General features: G+C 38.2%; 1 protein-coding gene across 1 annotated transcript; it reads left to right on the top strand.

Annotated features, from left to right (window-relative positions):
• Positions 1-15728: 15728 nt before the first annotated feature.
• Positions 15729-18957, top strand: FANCF (FA complementation group F). The gene has a single exon (XM_009007832.5). It carries the CDS (start codon positions 15764-15766, stop codon positions 16886-16888), a length of 1125 nt encoding a protein of 374 aa, XP_009006080.1. The 5' UTR covers positions 15729-15763; the 3' UTR covers positions 16889-18957.
• The last annotated feature ends 348 nt before the right edge of the window (positions 18958-19305 follow it).

Below are 19305 nucleotides of genomic sequence, written 5' to 3'. Positions count from 1 at the left end.
GTGGATTTATCCACTTGTCATCTGCGTAGTTGCTGACTTTTCAATTGGGTCTCTGAGTGGACATCCAGATTGTTGATGATGGAGTATTTCTGTTACTTGGTTTTCCTTCTACCAGTCTAGCCCCTTCGCTGCACGACTGCTGAGGTCCACTGCAGGCCCTGCTTTTCTGGGGTGCACCTATAGCAGCTGTGGAACAGTGAGGTATGCTACCAGTTTCTTTTTCTGCTATTTTTGTCCCAGGATGATGCCTGCCAAATGTCAGTCTTTTGGATATAGAGGGGTCAGGGAGCTGCTTGAAGAGACAGTCTGTACTTTATAGGAGCTCAATTGCTGAGCTGTGAGCTCTGTTGTTCATTCAGGGCTGTTAGGCTGCTATGTTTGATTCTGCTGCAACAGCGCTCATTAAAAAAACCCTTTTTTTCTCAAATGCTCTGTGTTGGGGGGTTCGGGCTTTATTTTTGGATGTCCATTGAGTTGTCCTGCCCAGCTAGAAGGCAGTCTAGGCACTGTTTGCCTGCCGAGGCTCCACCCTGCTGTTGTGTGGTTCGCCCTGTTGCTGCAGGCTCTGCTCTTCTGCTGCGGTCTCTGCCACAGGCTACACCCTGCGCCGGAGTCTCTCTGTTGTAGCGGATTTCCTCGGCAACAGCAGGCTGGTCAGCAGTGGGCGTGTATCTCAGTAGGGGTGGGTTGCCTCGGCAACGGCAGGCTGCGTCAGCAGTTGGCGTGTATCTGAGTAGGGGCAGGTTGCCTCGGTAATGGTGGACGCCCCTCCCCCACAGAGCGTCTCAGGGACCATCTGCACAGGGAGCATTTGGAATTGCAGTTTTGTCCGTCTCACTGGGCTACCCCAAACTCTGTGTCCCTGCAATCCCCTGGGCTGGCCCACTGTCCAAGTCCCGTTCAGTCTCAAGTCCAGCCCTCTCAAGTCTCAGGTTGCCAGTTCAACAGGGCACCCAGACAAGCGCGCCCTGTGGGGAGCACTGGGTAGGGCCGGCCACCGCCACCCTGGCTGCTGGCTTCTCCAGTCAGTACCTCTGCCTGGCGTCCCGCGTCTCCTTTATACTTGAGAATTTCCCCGTTCTGTGGGCAACAAATATCAGTCTGGAAATGCAGCTGTGACTCACCTCTCCGCGGATTCAACGAGAGCTTCAATCCTGGGTTGTTCTCACAGCGCCATCTGGAGTCCTCCCCCCGCATGTCATTTTATACTTAATTAAAACAGTCCAAGCATGGTGGCTTACATCTGTAATTCTATCACTTTTGGAGGCCAAAGTGGGAGGATTACTTTAGCCTGGGCAACATAGCAAGACCCTGTGTCTCCAAAACTTTAAAAAGTTACCTAGGCATTTTTGCACATGTCTGTAGCCACAGCCACTCAGGAAGCTAAAGTGGGAGGATTGCTTGAGCCAGGGAGATCAAGGCTGCAGTGAGCCATGATTGCACCACTGCAGTCCAGCCTGGGTGAGGAAGAAAAATCCTATTAAAAAAAAAAAAGATGCCTGGACCATTAAGTGATAATGACCTCACAGTCTATAGCCTAGTTTTGAATTAAGCACTCCTATTCAAGCATCACCTAATGTATTTTACTGTTGTAAAATAAAGCATCCCAGAATTAGCGATGTAAAACAACCACCAAGTTATTTTGCTCATGGATTCTATAAGATGAGTCAGACAAAGTGCTGTATTGCAGGGATGTTTTGTATGTAATCCACAGTGCCTGGGGCATTAGGTGGGAAAAGCTGAACATTCAAGAATCGAAATAATCTTTGGGCTTTGCCATTCACATATCTGGTGCCTGGTATGGGATGACTGAAGCTTCTCCCTGTGACTTAACTTTCTTATCTACAGAGACTGGGTTCCCAGAGAAACCATCATTAAAGGAGGAACGTAAGAGTGAGAAGAACAGGGTGGAAGCTGCGTGGCCTTTTGGGATCTTGCCTCAGAAGCTACATCGCGTGTCTTTCATTATGCTTTATTAATCAAATCAGTCACAAGTCCATTCTGTCTAGTCAAGGAGTGTCAAATAATTCTGAAGCCATGTTTAAAATTGCCACACCTAGTGTCTCAATCCTAACTGTGACTGTTCACCATTTGAAGTTTTTTTTCTCTTAGACTAGATATTGCTAATGCAGGCTCTTATTATATTTACTATTATATCCCTAGAGCATAGTATAGTATAAAGTACAGGTTCAAAAGTATTGATTGAAAGAATAAATGGATTATTTCCCAAATGCATCTTGCTCACATTATTTTTTCTTCTTCCAGTTTTCATATAGATCTGGACGTGATTAAAAACAAGAAAGTTTATTGATACCTTTTTCACCATATTTGCTACTTATGTTATTTTGCTACTTGCTAATATTAACTGTACATAAGCAATGCACTAGTCACTGCGATAGGTGCCTGGCAAACATGATTTCATTGAGTCCTCACAATGAAATGTAATTAATAAAAAGTTAAGTAACTTGCCTGAGGCACAGTTCTTATTTGAATTCTTCCTATACTACACTAAATTATACCAGCTCTCTTTTTTTTCTGAGTACTTATATGTGAGAATACTTTTTCTGAGTGCTTATATGTGAGAATATTTGTACTCTGCAATGTTGATGACTCTTATTCTGACCACATATAGAAACAAATGCATATACATAAAGGGAAGAAAAAGCAGAAAAAAGGGAAAGGAAAAGAAAGAAAGGAAAAAAAAAGGAAAGCATAGGAAAGGAAAGAAGATGAATGAAAAGGAAAGAAGGAAAGAAAGGAGAAAGGAAGCAAAAAAAAAGGAGGAGATAAAGAAAGAAAGAAGAGATAAAGAAAGAAGAAAGAAAAAGAAAGAAAGCAAAAAGAAAGAAAAAAAGAAAGGAAGAAAGAGAAGGAAGGAAGGAGGGAGGAGCAATTGAGAAGAAAAGAAAAAAGATGGAGAGAGGGAAGGTGAGAACTTTTTAATAATGACAAAGCAAGCTGCCTGTCAATACCACCTAATTAAGTCATTTACTGTGGACAGTGTATGAAGTAGGCTTTTGCTTTCTGGATTCAATTCTAAAAGAAATGCCATAAAAATACAATATAACAGAGCAAATGTCATGTTGCTCTCTGTTTCTAAAATACCCTGTCTTTCTAAAAACAGATTTTGTTTTAAAAGTTTTAGTTGCTATTTTCTTTAATGCTGTCAGAAGTCCTTACGACTCCCAGTCATCTGGGTATCAGATTAACATTCATAGTTTATGTTCCTTGATTATATACCTAATGATATTACAAAATTCAAAAACACATAAATTTAAAGTTGAAAATACTTGGAATTCAAGAATTCAAGTGCTAGATTTCGTGTACACTAAACTCTAAATTATAGAGCACAGAATGGGAAAATTTGGCAGCCACTATAGGCAATAAAAGGTAAACTGATCCCAAAGCATATTGTAGAAACATTAAGTCATTCTGCTAAAATCAAATTAAGCTCTTTTTTTTTAAAACTATAATTGTAAACAAACTAATTAAAATGATCACATCAGAGTGCTAGAGAAGAACTTAGCATTTCCCTTAATAACTTCTCATTATGTAGAATTACAGATTTTACATTAGATTCTCCTGGTTGAGCAGAAGACAGGGATACCAAATTGTTTTTTCTCAGTAAATAAGGAAAATAAAACAATTATTGCTTATTGCAACTAAGAATACCAAGACAAAACTTTATCTCAACTAGAAAAAAATGTATAATGTCACAATTTAAAATTCACAATTTTGACTAACAAAAATTTTTACTATAAAATTTGACATTCTTTGTTTGGAATTATATAATTGACTGTGATCCCTAATTTAGTTATATTTTAATAAGATTATTACCTAGAACAACATCTCTCTGAAAATTTTCTCAATATATCCCACTAAATAACAAATTTGGCCTGATAAACTTATTTTATATGTATGTATATATATATATATATATATATATACTTTAAATCTTGTGTTTATTATTATCACTACATTCCTCCTTCTACCCTACAATTCTCTCAATAATTGAGATTTGTTCTAAACTCTTCGTATTTTATGATATGCAGAATTGGCTATGGAATACAAAACGTCTTTGAATGGATCCACGTACAACCAACATCCTAGTAACAGTGATATTGCTCTGTTGTGTACTTCTCCTTCTCTACGTACAGCATCAATAAAATAGAAAATTCTAGTTCTATCAACAAGAGGGAAAGTGAAGACACATTGTATTCCAAGATAACAAGAAATAGGCAGCCGGTAGTGGTAGCTCAGGCCTGTAATCCCAGTACTTTGGGAGGCTTAGGCAGGGAGGTCACTTTGAGCCCAGGGGTTCAAGAGTAGTCTGGCCAATATGACGAAACCCTATCTCTAGTAAAAATACAAAAAAATTAGCCAGGCATGGTGGTGCACAACTATACTCCCAGAGACTTGGGAAGATGAAGCATGAGAATCATTTGAACCCAGGAGGTGGAAGGTTGCAGTGAGCTGAGATCACACCACTGCACTCCAGTCTGGTGGCAGAATGAGACCACATCTCAAAAACAAAAACAACAAGTAGGAGCTTTGACTCGTATCTGTTTAAATAATATATGCAAATTCAGAAATTATAGCATTTATTAATCTATTCAAAAGAATAAAGAGAAAAGAAATGCTAGCTATAGTACTTTGGACTTCAAATACCTCTCTATTCCCTTAGATTCTCTGTAAAGCCTCCCTTTATACTTGGTAATTAACTAATAAACACAAGACTGAAAGAATTTTTATATTCTAACAAAATGCCTCTGTGATATTGCAATTTTTTAGAAAATATCACTTATTTGGCTTATTTCATCAAGTTTATTTTGAAATGCTAGGAAGCTCTGGGGAAAACGCTCCTTGACATTAATGATATTAACAGACGAACCCAATCTAAGAACTCAGATTATGTCTGGAAGTGATTAAAAAAAAGAAATTTCCTGATACCTTTTACATCATATTTGCTACTTAGTGAACAAATAATAAGAAAAATTAGATTCATCTATTATCTTTTAAAGGAAATTAAAAATGAGTTTACATATCTATATTCAGGTAATGTACATGCATATTTTTCTTTGCTTTCAATTTTCTTAGCTTTATTTTTTATATTAATTCTCTTAAGACCTTTTGGTTTGCATGTCTGGAAACTTCAGCCACCCAGAAAAAAAGGGAGGTTGGGAAATAATGAAAAAAATGTGCTGAAAGAATTCACATAAAAGTTTTGGAGATTTGAAAATGGGAACAACAGACACTTAAAAAGTTATTGAACCAAAAAAAAAAAGTCCTTCCTGGCAGGTACTTTTATAACAATATACTGATAACTGTTGGATAAAAATAAAGGCATCCAGACATTACTATAGAACTCTTCTACGTGAAATCCAGCTTCTTAGTCAAAGGTAAAAACAGAACCTGATCCGTATGTTTTTTTCTTTGTGGTTTGAACATTAGGAAAAAAATCAATTGTAAGTGAAAAATAAAGTCTTAAAATAAATTTAGTTTATTTAGTTCAAGTATCTACTTAGTAAGTTCTTGCCATTTATTACTATACTATACTATATTATAATATATCTGGGTATTAACATGTAGTTTCAAAATAATATCTGTTAACATGAATACCATTGTTGTCTCTTTACATAGTTCGTTTTTTCTTTTCAAAACAGATGACAAAGCAGTGGCAAAAAGTGTAAAAATGGTAAAAGTCATACAAGCCCCTTCCAGTGGAACTAATTTAAGTATTTAAGTAGTTTCTGAATATTAGCAATACAAGAAGTTTTAAATTAAATGCTCAGATTCTGGGCATTGAACTGATGATTATTTATGGAAGAGGATAATTTCTTGTTTAAATTCTGCCTTTTTAATATTTTAATCCATGTTTTTAATAGCTCATCTCTCATGAATTCAAGATGTTGTCCGGTAGAATTCGAACCAAGTCTGTCTGCTTTTAAATCTCACAAATTAATAAAATCAACCAAGCAAACCTGAAGGCTTTTTATACTTTTCCCATCATTCATTTAGTGGAAATTTACTATATAAAGTTATTTAGAAAAAAAACTTAGAAATCAAAACCAAAGAGATAAAGTGGAGTCAAAATATAAAAATAAAACCATACATAGGACTTTAGACTCTATGCACTGACTAGTAAGAAGTCATGAAAGTTTCTCAAACTGAAGAGTAAGAGAACAAAATGCCATGCAGATGTTGGTCTTGCTGCTGTTTTAACATCCTTTTCCTTTCTCAGTTTGAACCCAACTACAGAGCAGGCAATGGATCTATAGATAAGGTTCTATATTATCCGATACCTATAAAACATATTGATAATTTAGCCAAAACATAAAATTTTTTACTGGATAGAACTATCTTGTTTTTACATTCTGAATAAATTCTCAGATATGTCATTTTTAACATCATTACAAGATACTGCCAAAATAAAATAAGCTTTCAGCTGGCATTGAATGCTGAGGAAAAAAAAAACCCAGATATCTTCTGGACATTTTGTGCATACCTTAGTACCCACTCATTTTCTGTCATATTATATAATTTTCTTAACCAGGGGATATTAAAGAGTGTGAGGAATGACAGTAGTTTGGGCTTTAAAAAAAACAAGTTTATAAGAATTTCCACTGAGTCAATGTTCTGCTATGAATTTTGTTTTCATTTTCCTAATTATTGGCATCAGTCTAAATTAATACTAATTCAATTCCAAAGATAAAGAGACTTCACCCAATCACGTAAATGAGAAAAATGCAGAATATCCTGTTGCATTTTTCTCTCCATTAAGATTTGTTGATTCTTAATCAAAATTTTCAAATCTGAGCACCACTCTCTGAAGATTCCTAATATTTCTTCTGCCACTGCTGTAGTGAGCCATCATTTTGCTCATGAGGACTATTGCAATATCTTCCCAGTGATCCTTCATCTGTATTGTCATTCCAGCTAGTAGTAATCAATACTTTACCATGCTTCATAACAGATATACTCTTATGATTCTTGTGCTTCAAAATTCTCAATAAAACTGGAATGTCAATTGAACACAGACACTCTTCTTTAGCAAGCCCTTCTAAAGTCTTCACAATCTCAGTCCATCTACAAATAATTCCACCACTTCACACACTATAAGAAATGCTTTTCTCATTCAATTTAATTCATTATGTTTATGAAAACACTTCACATTGTTCTGTCATATATTTTTCATTTATTACTGTAGCAATGATGACTTTGTCATAGATTGGCAACACTGTATGGCAACGACAAGTATCTGGGAATTACTGGATTAGACTACACTCACCATTTTTTGAAAACACACTGATTGACAATATTATGACTCACTAACTTATCTTAATAATAAGAATGCATGACAGTTCAGGCAACTGTCAGTCAAGCTCCTGGCAGGAATCAAGAGCAGATTCAGCAGGGATTTCGAAGACAATTTAACAGAGTATATTTATGGAAGTATGGGTAGAGTTAAGGGAATCAAAAAGATGTGTTAAGGCAGCTAAGAATTAGCAACATCAGGAGGCCCCTAAGGTTGCAGGAGTAATATGTGTTACCTCAATGTGGGGGATGTTTTACAGGACTTCTAGAAGAACAAACCGGAATCCTGGTACCTTAGCGGAGACCAGGAAAATAAAACCTTTCACCTTTCTCCTCCAGTCCTCCTGATTGCTCGCTAATGTCTCCCCTTAGTCAATTCAAAAGAAACCCACCGGAGGGCAAGGGAACAAGGCTGAAAACGGTCAGCAAAGATCAGTTCACTCCTCTACTCAGAGGAAAGGGAGAAAGCGAAGAAAGAGATGAAGCTATGAGGGAAGAACAAAAAAGGATTAACTAGCTTACTTTCTCCCAGTCTTATTTACACAAATTTAGGACAGTAATTTGAATCACAATGCCCTTTTGCCCCTTTTCTTAGCTAGCTGTGTTAGAATGCCTGTGTTAGAGCAGTACTTTCCAACCTTTTTTCAGAATGAAGCACAGGCAGTCAACCAAACAGCATTTAAGAGGCATATATATATATATATATATATATGGTGAAAAAATTTCTTTTGCACTTGCTTTGTATGATAATATGAATACAAATTATTAAATATTCAATTTACATAAAATTCCTAACATTTAAAATTCTCAATTTTTTAAGAGAGAAATTAAGCTTGCTTCATGAATGTAATTTTTTTATATTGATTTTTATTTTTGAAATGGTCAGTTGCGATTCCTGATCAAGACTTTTAAGCAAGCTCTCTTTATATTCATGAGAATCTCCATTGATTAGATATGTTGTTGATAAAATAGGTAAAAGTATTTTGTGAATGTCTATAAAGCCATTCAAAGTTTATAAGAAATGAAATTATATTTAAATAAAAGCTCTTCTTTTCTATCCTTATGAAGGCAATAAAATACTAAGCATTACTATAATGTTGCAAATAAATTTAAAATTCAGGCAAAATTTTTCATATCCCATATTTCAAAATGTTGACGAAGCTCTGATTTGTAGAATATACATGCATTGTTACAACAGTCTTTCTGCTGCTGGCTCTAAGGCCACTTAAAGTCACACTCACTGCAACTAAAAAGATGTATCTCAAATTTGTGAAAACAGATTTGTGGCCGTCATTTAGATTTGTGCCAGTAAGGAGGCCCCATCTTTTAATTCCTCCTCCACTATCTTCCTCTGAATTCACTAGGTTCTGTTATGTCCTTCTTGGACATCTGAAATTTTTCCACTAACTTCATGGGCCCTTTGTCTGTGATGGATTACAATGTATGCCCATTCAAGCTAATGCATAGATGTCCAGGTGGTAATCAATATCTAAAGAAGAACCACAGGATGAATTCTCAGATCTCTTTTTGTCTCAGTAATGACACTCACTTCCCAGACCTCAATCATATGCCCAAAATACAAAAGAGATCAATATCTTAGGCATACACTTGTAACCCTTTCTGCTGTACACTGAGAAGAATGTTCTGAGAAGAACAATTTTGTCTAGTTACAGTCTATTACGGCCTACTGAAAATAATTCTAATGGTAGGAAAGGTAAACCTAGTGTGTTTTCCCCATGAAAATATAAATTTAATATTTTTAAATATTTAGTATGGGGTTTATAGTTTGATCAGGGAATAGTTATAATACCATAGGATGAAAAACTAAAAACTATATCATCAGATTTTTACATGCATAAAGTCTTCTATCCATTACAATTCATTTGACGATTTTCCTCTTTTGTAGGAGAAACCAATGAAATGAAGAAATTGATTTTACAAGTAAATACCACTACGATCCATTTGTCAGTCCATTTTATGCTGCTATAACAGAATACCACAAATTAGTAATTTAGAAAGAAAGAAGAATTGGTCCTGGAGTGTGGGAAGTCCAAGATGAGGGACTTTTTGCTGCTTCAAAACATGGCAGAAGGCAACACATGGTGAAACAGGGAAAAAGAAGAAATAGATCTATACTTACTTTTATCTGAAATCTATTCCTGTGCTAACTAACCATTTACTTGGTATCATATGAGTACAAAGCCCTCATGACTTAATCACCTGTTAACAGCCTTAATATTATATTGGCAATTAAATTTCACATGAGTTTTGGAGAGGACATTGAAACTATAGAAATATCAATCTCTTTTTTCAGAAGGTAGTTTGCAATACCACAAACATGGCAAATATAGGTGAAGAGTTTCTATTAGAAATCCCTGTAAAAACATTGTTCCAACTTGCTCTATATAGTTGCTACCAAAGCATACGGAAAGTCCTACCCTTATCCCTGACTTGACTGAGGTAGTCAAGTTGGGATTGGTATAATCACTACCCATAATATTTGCCCTCAGAGTGATTGCCAATAGGTCAAAACATTTCCCAAAAAGCAGATTTCTGGATGAGAAAAAAGCCCTCTATGACTGCCTTGTCTGAAGATGTGGAGTCCAATTCTACTTGTTCATATAAAGAAATACTGTTACATCAAGTAGAAGGCTATAATGAGTGTGCATGTCCTTGAATATAATATTGTTCAGAATAAAAAAAGAATCAGAATAACTTGTTTTCATTGGTCCATCATTGCATAATGCCCTATAGTTTCTTGCATATCTTAAAATAATAACAGGGCTTGGTGGTTCGTGCCTGTAATCCCAGTACTTTGAGAGGCGAGTTGGTAGGATCATTTGAGGTCAGGAGTTCGAGAGCAGCCTGGCCAATATGGTAAAACCACGTCTTTGCTAAAAATACAAAAATTAGCTGGCTCTGGGGGCAGGTGCCTGTAATTCCAGCTACTTGAGAGGCTGAGGCAGGAGAATCACTTGAACCCATAAGGTGGAAGCTGCAGTGAGCCGAGACAGTGCCACTGCACTCCAGCCAGGGCAACAGAGTGAGACTTTGTCTCAAATAATAATAATAATAATAACAAAAAGTAGATCCAATATAGAGAATGAAATCAACTCAAGTTTTCAAGTCTTAATAACACCATTGGACAAGATTTTATTAGAAACCTCTCAGGACCAAGAGTACATGCTGCAGCAGCAGGTTGTGTCTTTGATAACATTTCCTCGACCACAGCCCATGAAGATGTTAGTGGTTGCCCTTTTATATTTGGAAGTGGTGGAATAGGAAGAAGATATGGGAAGATGTATACTTTGGAAGCTTATATAATAACAATAATAGCCAGTGATGTTCACTGAATATTTGTACCACACAGTATTCCAAAGGGCTTATATTAATTGGGTGCATCTAGATGAAAGCAAAAGAAAGTAAAACTGAAACTGGCAAAACAACAACAACAACAACAAAGGTTGGTAATATATATAAGGTTATATAATTCCAAACATGTTTTTTTTGAGGTCTGTCTTAATCCAGCTTTTCTTTGTGATTCTGAGATTTTCTTGGTTTGGGGAAGGAGGCATCTGTGGCATCTTTGGGCTTCAAAATTTGCAAATTTTGTTACCCCATTTAATCCTTATCAGGGCCCATGAGGTAGGTTGTTTGTGAAAGCATCTTTTCCTGATCCTTAGTTGTTTATGTTTCCTAAATCCCATGGTTTGAATGACATCTTAATTTAATACAACTTCCTGTTTTTCCCGAGTGGTGGATTTGAGGCATTCTTAGCATGTCTTTCCCACTTCGAAAGACAACATACTGTGTAGAGATTCATGCTGTGAACTTTTCTCCAAGTAGCAACACAGGAATTTAACAGGAAAACTGAGAAAACAAAACAAAACAAAACTACAGACAATAAAAAAAAGCTGTGGGCAGCAGCCTACACCCTAAGCCAGGTGGAAAACTGAGTCACCAGAGGGTGAGATGGGAGAGACTGCCTCCATGATATATCCACACACTAGGTGGAAAACTGTGATTTCTCAGAGTATGAGTTGGGAGAGACTGCTTCCATGATATATACTCTCATTGGGAAACCTGGCAATCCAGGCCACGGAGAAAGGCCTTAACCCTATCTGCCACTGGAGCTGATTTAGTGAGTGGTGACGAGTATATGAGAAAGAGCAGCAGCAGGACATGCTTTGCATGCACTCCCAGACTCTGGCGGGGAAAGAGGAACCAAATCCTACCTCACAGGGGATCTCACAGAGGTCAGCCAACTAACTCAGGTAGCAGTCACAGGTTGGAAGAAGCTCCCAATGGAGATTCACAGTATAATCTTGAACAGGGATGAACTACTTTGGCGAGAACTGAGACAAGTGGCAACTGCTATAGCCACAGGTACAGGACCTTGGCACCTCCAGCTTTGCAGGTAGATAGGGAGGGGTGTGGCCTGAAAGCCACAGTTCCCATATTGGTGGGGAAGGCTTATGGACTGGGGCAGTTTTGCATACTGAGCACAGACTATCTGGAACCCAGCTAGCTGCTGCAGTTGGAACACTTGCAAGTGAGATGTGCCTTTACAAGTGGATTCTTCTGCAGGACAAAGGCAGCTGTGCTCCTCCCTTGAACGTTCCCTCAGAGGCCACAGAACTGCCCTTTGATCTCCACTGAAGCTGCTGCTTGGGCTTGCATGTAGGAGGCCAGAGTGTGGGACTTGACTGATCCAGCCACCATCTGGCTTTGTACCTCCATCTACTGTAGTATCTTAACACAGAGGCAGGGACTTTAGTTCCATGACCCTGCTCTTTGCCTGAGACACCAGAGTACCTTCCTTGGGTAACATAAGAGAAGCACAAATCCCATCACTATCACTGCAGCTGACACTCTTGCAAGCACTACCTCCTGGCTGGAGGATAACTGACACAGTCCATTACAGCATCTGCTGGCACAAAACACAGCTCCCTGAGGAAGAAAATTTTTGGATGCCCTCAGTTAGCACCACTGCCTCCCTCACTCTGGATAACCAGGAGGTCTTGAGTCTATCCATGTGACCAGTATATTACTACTACAGCTGGCATTTGAGAATACTGACACATTGAGGCTATTTATAACCAAGGAAATCTCACAGAATCTACATCACTCCCTGCCACCCCCATCAGGGCTTCTGCTGGTACCCACTACTGGGAGATTAGAGGACAGGTCCTATCACGGATCCCTTCCAGACATTCCCCAGCGCCATCCTGGAGAATGGCAGCCCCACTGGGTGGCTAGAACCAGAAGAGCAGCAGCAGGATTCACAGCAGTTTGGCCCTCAGAAATCCCTACGCCTAGGGGAGGTGGGACTATACAACATCCAGGGAGCCCCCTGGGAGATCAAAGAATCCAGACTGTAGGCCTTGAGTCCCAGAAGTGACTGTGGGAAGCTCCTTTCTGCAAAGGCACAGGTGCAGTGTAGGGCTCAGTAGAGAAAGTTTGTGGCTCTGCTCCAAGATTCAGGTAGCTCTAGGGCTCATGAAGGATATTGCAATATTTGGACACTTTGGTGAAGTGTCCACAACAATAAAGTCAGTGTTTATCTGACTTTATTATCACCCTGGAACTTAATACAATAAAACAACCCATCACCTAGGTGTTAAAAAGAAAAAATAAAAATAATATAATAAAAATAAAATCTGCTGAAATTTGGCCTTTTTCTTTCCCAATTTACTATATCCCAGGAACTTGAGGATCATAACCAAGAGGAGGGAGATTGGTCCTGGTATTCATGGCAAACAGTACACACATTTGTGTTCTCACGTATTTTACCTTATATCACTTCTCTCACTTGGATTTTCTTCTATCCCATGAGTGTTCAACCACTTTGAGGCCTAAATCAAGTATCAGTTCTCTGTAAAGTCTTCCCAGAACTCTCCTGTCAGTTTATATCTAGCCTCTCATAGCAACATTCTTAAAATTTTCAAAATATATAAAATCTGCTTTGCATTCTAATTAAGTTTTTGTATTCCTCCCCACCCTCCCTCAAGAACACAGGTTAAAATTCTAGGCTTTTCTTTCTTCTAGAGGGGGAAACTTCATAGACATTTTATTTAATAAAAATAGACTAGTCTGAAATATGTAGGAGTTTATACATTACTATGCTCAAGTAAGAATTTAAAAATCAAGATTTAAATGGATAAGTAGAAAGGTACAAAGCTAAAGTTAATCTGCACAATTCTTGCCATACACTGTCATCCCCATTCTGAATCAAAGCTTTGTTTTGGACTTTTTCCACTTCCTTAAGTAGGTCTGGTTCTTTCAACTCAGTTACCTGCAAAAAAATTAAGGGTTCCTGTGGCCTTCAAACTCCTCTCAACAACTCAGCTTTGAGCTTTCAACAGAAAAGTCAGTTTCTTTTTTTCTTTTCTTTTTCTTTGTTTCTTCTTTCTTTTTTTGAGACAGAGTCTTTCTCTATCACCCAGGCTGGAATGCAGTGGCCTCAGGTCATCGTAACCTCTGCCTCCTGGATTCAAGCTATTCTCATGCCTTAGTCTCCTGAGTAGCTAGGATCACAGGTGTGCACCACCACACCCAGCTAATATAGATATATAATTTTTTTTTTTTAGTAGAGACAGGGTTTTGCCATGTTGGTCAGGCTGGTCTTGAACTCCTGACCTCAGGTGATCCACCTGCCTCGGCCTCCCAAAGTGCTGGGATTACAGGTGTGAACCACTGTCTCTGGCCTGAAAAGTCAGTTTCTTAAAGAGGCCTTTCTGTCACCTAAGACTTGGTGACCATACTCCATTTTATCCTCCTGTCACATTTGAGGTTATTCATTTAATGTCACTCTTAAATGATACAAGATGAACTTCTCCACTCAGGTTAGAACTGTATTTATTTTGCTAGTAAATCGGTAGCACCTCATACTATGTATCATAATAGGTGTTCAATATAAGAATAAATAAATAAATAAATCAGTGATGCCTGCACATTTGCTAAACACAAGCTGCACATTTGGTTCTAAGTTTCTAATAGCCAAGACAAAGAATTTTAAGATTCATGGTATCCTTAGGATGAAATAACATGATTTCAGGACCAAATAAGAGTTTGAGATAACTAACAAAAATCAAATAATAGCTAGGTGTGGTGCCTCATGCCTGTAATCCCAGCACTTTGGGAGGCCAAAGTGGGGAGATCACTTGGAGTCAGGAGTTCAAGACCAGCCTAGGCAACAAGGTGAAACCCTGTCTCTTCTAAAAATTCAAAAATTGGCTATGTGTGGTGGAATGAGCCTGTAGTTCAAGCTACTCAGGAAGCTGAGGCCAAGGTTGCAGTGAGCTGAGATCACGCCACTGCACTCCAGCCTGGGTGACAGAATGAGACTCCGTCTCAAAATAAGTAAATAAATGAATAAATCTGAATTAACAGCATGTACACAACTGCTTTATTTTCTAAAATGTATAGGAATGCTTATTTTAATAAATGAAAAATGACTTTCCCTCTTTTAAATTTGTTTCTCTTCCCCTTTTTGTTAAAGTACAAAACACTGTCCCCCCCACTTTTCTGAATCCTTTTGGCTGTGTCTTTAGGACTGGTAAGAAATTCAGCTCAAATGAGTTACTGTATTACCAACTTTAGTAAGAATTGTGCATTTTGTACACAATGTAACTCCTAGGAGTCGAAAAATATTTGTTAAATGCATCAGTGAGCTATATAGGGCCTTCTTCTCCTCCCTCCTCTCTTCTCATAGTTTTTATTTAATCAAATACTTATTATTGTTCGATGCTCTTAAATGCCCTTTCCTTCAACTGATTGTGTGACAGAAGAGTCAAGCTATTTTGTCCTAAAAATTACAAAAACAAAATGTACAATTGTGAAGTAAAATTTTGTTCCTTTGTAAATTTTAATAAATTATTGATGTTGAAGTTTATTTTTTGTTTCAAATAATCTAGGCTTCAGTTCTAATAATGGAAGGACAATGTGAAAGCCCAGAGGTCAGCATAGTGCCTGGCATTAATAGGATGTCAGTACATTATTAGTACATTTTTCTCAAATTGATCTTAAAATTTCATTTGAGAGTTTCCTCACGTCACAGCCTGTCTCTGGCGTTACTTTTGCAAAACCTCAACACAGATTCTACTTTTAGGCAAAGTTAGAAAATTTCTACTTAAGGATATTTCCAATGCGAAAGGAAGCACGGAGACGTTCATGACTGGCATCATCTCGCATATGGTTCCGGGAATTCTCGTTAGGATATCCTACATTTGCTCTCCCTTCACTAAGAACCTCTGGGTAACGAAAGTAAAAGTATCGAGGCTTTTAAGTTGCCCAGAGTCAAGAAATACGGAAAAAGCTTCTGTGAGATTGACGTATACTTCGACCAATAGCATTGCAGAAAGGCGTATCATTTCACGGATGTCCCAATCAGTACGCAGAGAGTCGCCGTCTCCAAGTCGAAAGCGGAAGTAGGGCCTCCCAGCACCTCATGGAATCCCTACTGCAGCACCTGGATCGCTTTTCCGAGCTTCTGGCGGTTTCCCGCACTACCCACGTCAGCACCTGGGACCCAGCCACTGTGCGCCGGGCCCTGCAGTGGGCGCGCTACCTGCGCCACATCCACCAGCGCTTTGGTCGGCACGGCCGCATTCGCATGGCTCTGGAGCGGCGGCTGCACAACCATTGGCGGCAAGAAGGTGGCTTTGGGCGGGGTCTAGTTCCGGGATTGGCGAACTTCCAGGCCCTCGGTCGCTGTGATGTCCTGCTCACTCTGCGCCTGCTGGAGAACCGGGCCCTCGGGGATGCCGCTCGTCACCACCTGCTGCAACAGCTCTTTCCGGGCCCGGGCGTCCCGGACGCCGATGAGGAGACGCTCCAAGAGAGCCTGGCCAGCCTCGCCCGCCGCCGGTCCGCGGTGCACTTACTGCGTTTCAACGGCTATAGAGAGAACCCGAATCTCCAGGAGGACTCTCTGATGAAGACCCAGGCAGAGCTGCTGCTGGAGCGTCTGCAGGAGGTGGGGAAGGCCGAAGCGGAGGGTCCCACCAGGTTTCTCAGCAGCCTGTGGGAGCGCTTGCCTAAGAACAACTTCCTGAAGGTGATAGCGGTGGCGCTATTGCAGCCGCCTTTGTCTCCCCGGCCCCAAGAAGAATTGGAACCTGGTATCCACAAAACTCATGGAGAGGGGAGTCAAGCGCTAGTCCACTGGCTTCTGGGGAATTCGGAAGTCTTTGCTGCCTTTTGTCGCGCCCTCCCAGTCGGACTTTTGACTTTAGTGACTAGCCGTCACCCAGCACTGTCTCCTGTTTACCTGGGTCTGCTAACAGACTGGGGTCAGCGTTTGCACTATGACCTTCAGAAAGGCATTTGGGTTGGAACTGAGCCCCAAGATGTGCCCTGGGAGGAGTTGCACGATAGGTTTCTAAGCCTCTGTCAGGCCCCTTCACCTCTGAAAGATGAAGTTCTAACTTCCCTGGAGACCTGTAAAGCTCAGGATGGAGATTTCGAAGTACCTGGTCTTAGCATCTGGACAGACCTCTTATTAGCTCTTCGGAGTGGTGCATTTAGAAAAAAACAAATTTTGGGTTTCAGCCCAGACCTCAGTTCTGTATAGGCAATGCTCTGTTCTTACTTGAATATATAGTTTACAAAATGAAAATTACAATGTTCTCACCGAATATATGCCTTCCTATGTCCAAACTATAATTATTTTAGATGCTAATTTTGATAGTTTATTAAACAATTATAAATATGCAAACTAACACATGTAGTGTCATAGATTTTCTGGATAGAAGAAGTGATTGGAAGTACTCCACTTAAAGCCATAGAATTAGCAATAGTTTGCCTTTTAATAGAAGGCCCATTTCTGAGAATGTTGAAATTACATGTACCATTCAAAGGAAAAGAAGCTTTAAAGTGACAAAATACCTTTTTTTTTTTTTCAGTATGGTTTATTTTTCTAGGTTTTCTTTCCCTCCCTCAGCAGTGAAGAGTTCTCTTTAGCCATCCAATATGTGGCATGTCAGGAATGTTGGTTTGAAAAGCTGTTGGCCGATCTGGATTTCTCCTTGTTAACCTAGTATTCTAACCAGTTAACCAGCCTCAATATGCATTAAAATTGAATTATTCAGAAAGTTTGTTTCCCATTTTCTGCAAATTCTTATCTGAAAATGAATCACCACAAAGTATGTCCATTTAAAGCATTGACTCACAGACAAATGTTTAAAGCATAGTAAATACAAATATATGCCTCTGGATATTAATGCTTGATGGTAAAATTATCAAACTTTAGAAGAGCCAGGTTTTAGTGCCACTTCTGCCATTAACTACGTTAATAAATCACAACCTTGGCGCCACAGTTGCCTTATATGTTAAATGAAGTATTTAGACTAAAATAGTAAAATTTTCTTATTTTTCCCTTGGTGGCTGCCTATGGAAACCGTTTAGGATATTTGTTTTGCATGTAGCAACCTAGTTTTGTCAGTTTACTTGGGTGTTTCACAGCTGACAGTAATTTCCAGTAACCAAACTTAAGGGCAATCTGTTCATTTTTACTAGGGAGACATAACTTTCCAGCAATCAAGATATTTTTGTTCATTTCCAGGTTAGCTAACAAGATTTTTTACGGGGAAAAAAAGGTATTTAGAAAGTTAGTTTCTAAATACCTTTTTTTCCCCCTAAAAGGTATTTGGAATGGAATAAGAGCAGAAAGTTGTATAATCTTGTAGAAAAAGAGTTATATAATCTTGTAGAATTTCTCATTCTGTGGTTACAACCCAGAGGTAAACTATTATTCCAGTAGTAAGTATACTTTTCTAGATACTCTTGAGTGAAAACCAGCAAATTCTTTTTCCCTGTGGTCTGATTTATTTTTCTAGTTCTAATCCATGAAGGCCATTGTCATTAATGCAAGAATAAAGACAATTCCTCCTGTCAGTTACATGAAACTTTTTTTAAAATAAACATCCCCCCCAGTGAAGAGTTCTACCTTAGCAAGTCCTAATATTAGCTTTAGCTTTAGAAAATAACAGTTTGTGAACTTAGTTCCCTATATTTTCAGCTGTATCTCACACTATGATTTAAAATAAAGTTATAGACAGTAGACTTGAGAAATAACATTTTAAAATCCATTTTATACTGACTACTTTTTATTGCCTTATTTTAGTCTCCATATGTTCATTACATACATAATCTTATTTAATCTTCACACCAAGACTATATTCTTATGAATATAAGCTAAAAAATTAAGTAAAATACTCAAGGATATTAACAAAAGCAACATGAAAGTAGAAGAATTATCTGTTATTTATTTTGTTTCCAGGAACCTAGCACAGTGTCCAGCATATGGTAGATATCCCTAGTGTTTGAATAAATGAAACCAGCATTAGAACTTTATATACTTTCTCTTATTTTGAATAATATTAAGGACTTGTAAAGATTAGGAATCCATGCACTGGGAGAGGAAAAAGTGAGAGGAAGACTATAAATAGGAAAATATTTGATAACTACAGAATATAAAAATATTTATTTTGTGTTTTTTTCCCTTTGTCCTGTCAGATGAGGGCACACTATTGAGATCTCCCACTGTAACATTGTTTCAGGAAATTTTATTTATTTTCATTTTATGTATTTTGAGCAATTTTATGATATGCAAACAAATACAGAATTGTTATGTAATCCAAATGAATTGAATCTTTTATTTGTAGTGACTGCCTTTCTGCTTTAAAGTCTATTTTTGTCTATTGTCATTGTCATGTATTAACACTATATGATTGGACTTTGACCTGCTATTCTATTTTGTGCTTTCCACTTCTTTTGATTTCTCTATGTTTCATTTCTCTCTCAGTTGTTTGATTGACTAAATATTTGTTTGCCTTCTTATTTCATAATATTTTCCCCTCTACTGTTAGGATGTCATATTCTATACCTATGCTTTTACTCTCAAAACTTATATTTAACTTAAAAATATCTAAAATTAGTATCTTAAACTTAGGAAGGGTCCACAGTATCATAAAGAAGGAGGTTTAACCG

Source organism: Callithrix jacchus, chromosome 10 (assembly GCF_049354715.1).
Source record: "Callithrix jacchus isolate 240 chromosome 10, calJac240_pri, whole genome shotgun sequence".
NCBI classification, from domain to species: Eukaryota; Metazoa; Chordata; class Mammalia; order Primates; family Cebidae; genus Callithrix; species Callithrix jacchus.
This window is presented reverse-complemented; position numbering and strand designations above follow the sequence as displayed.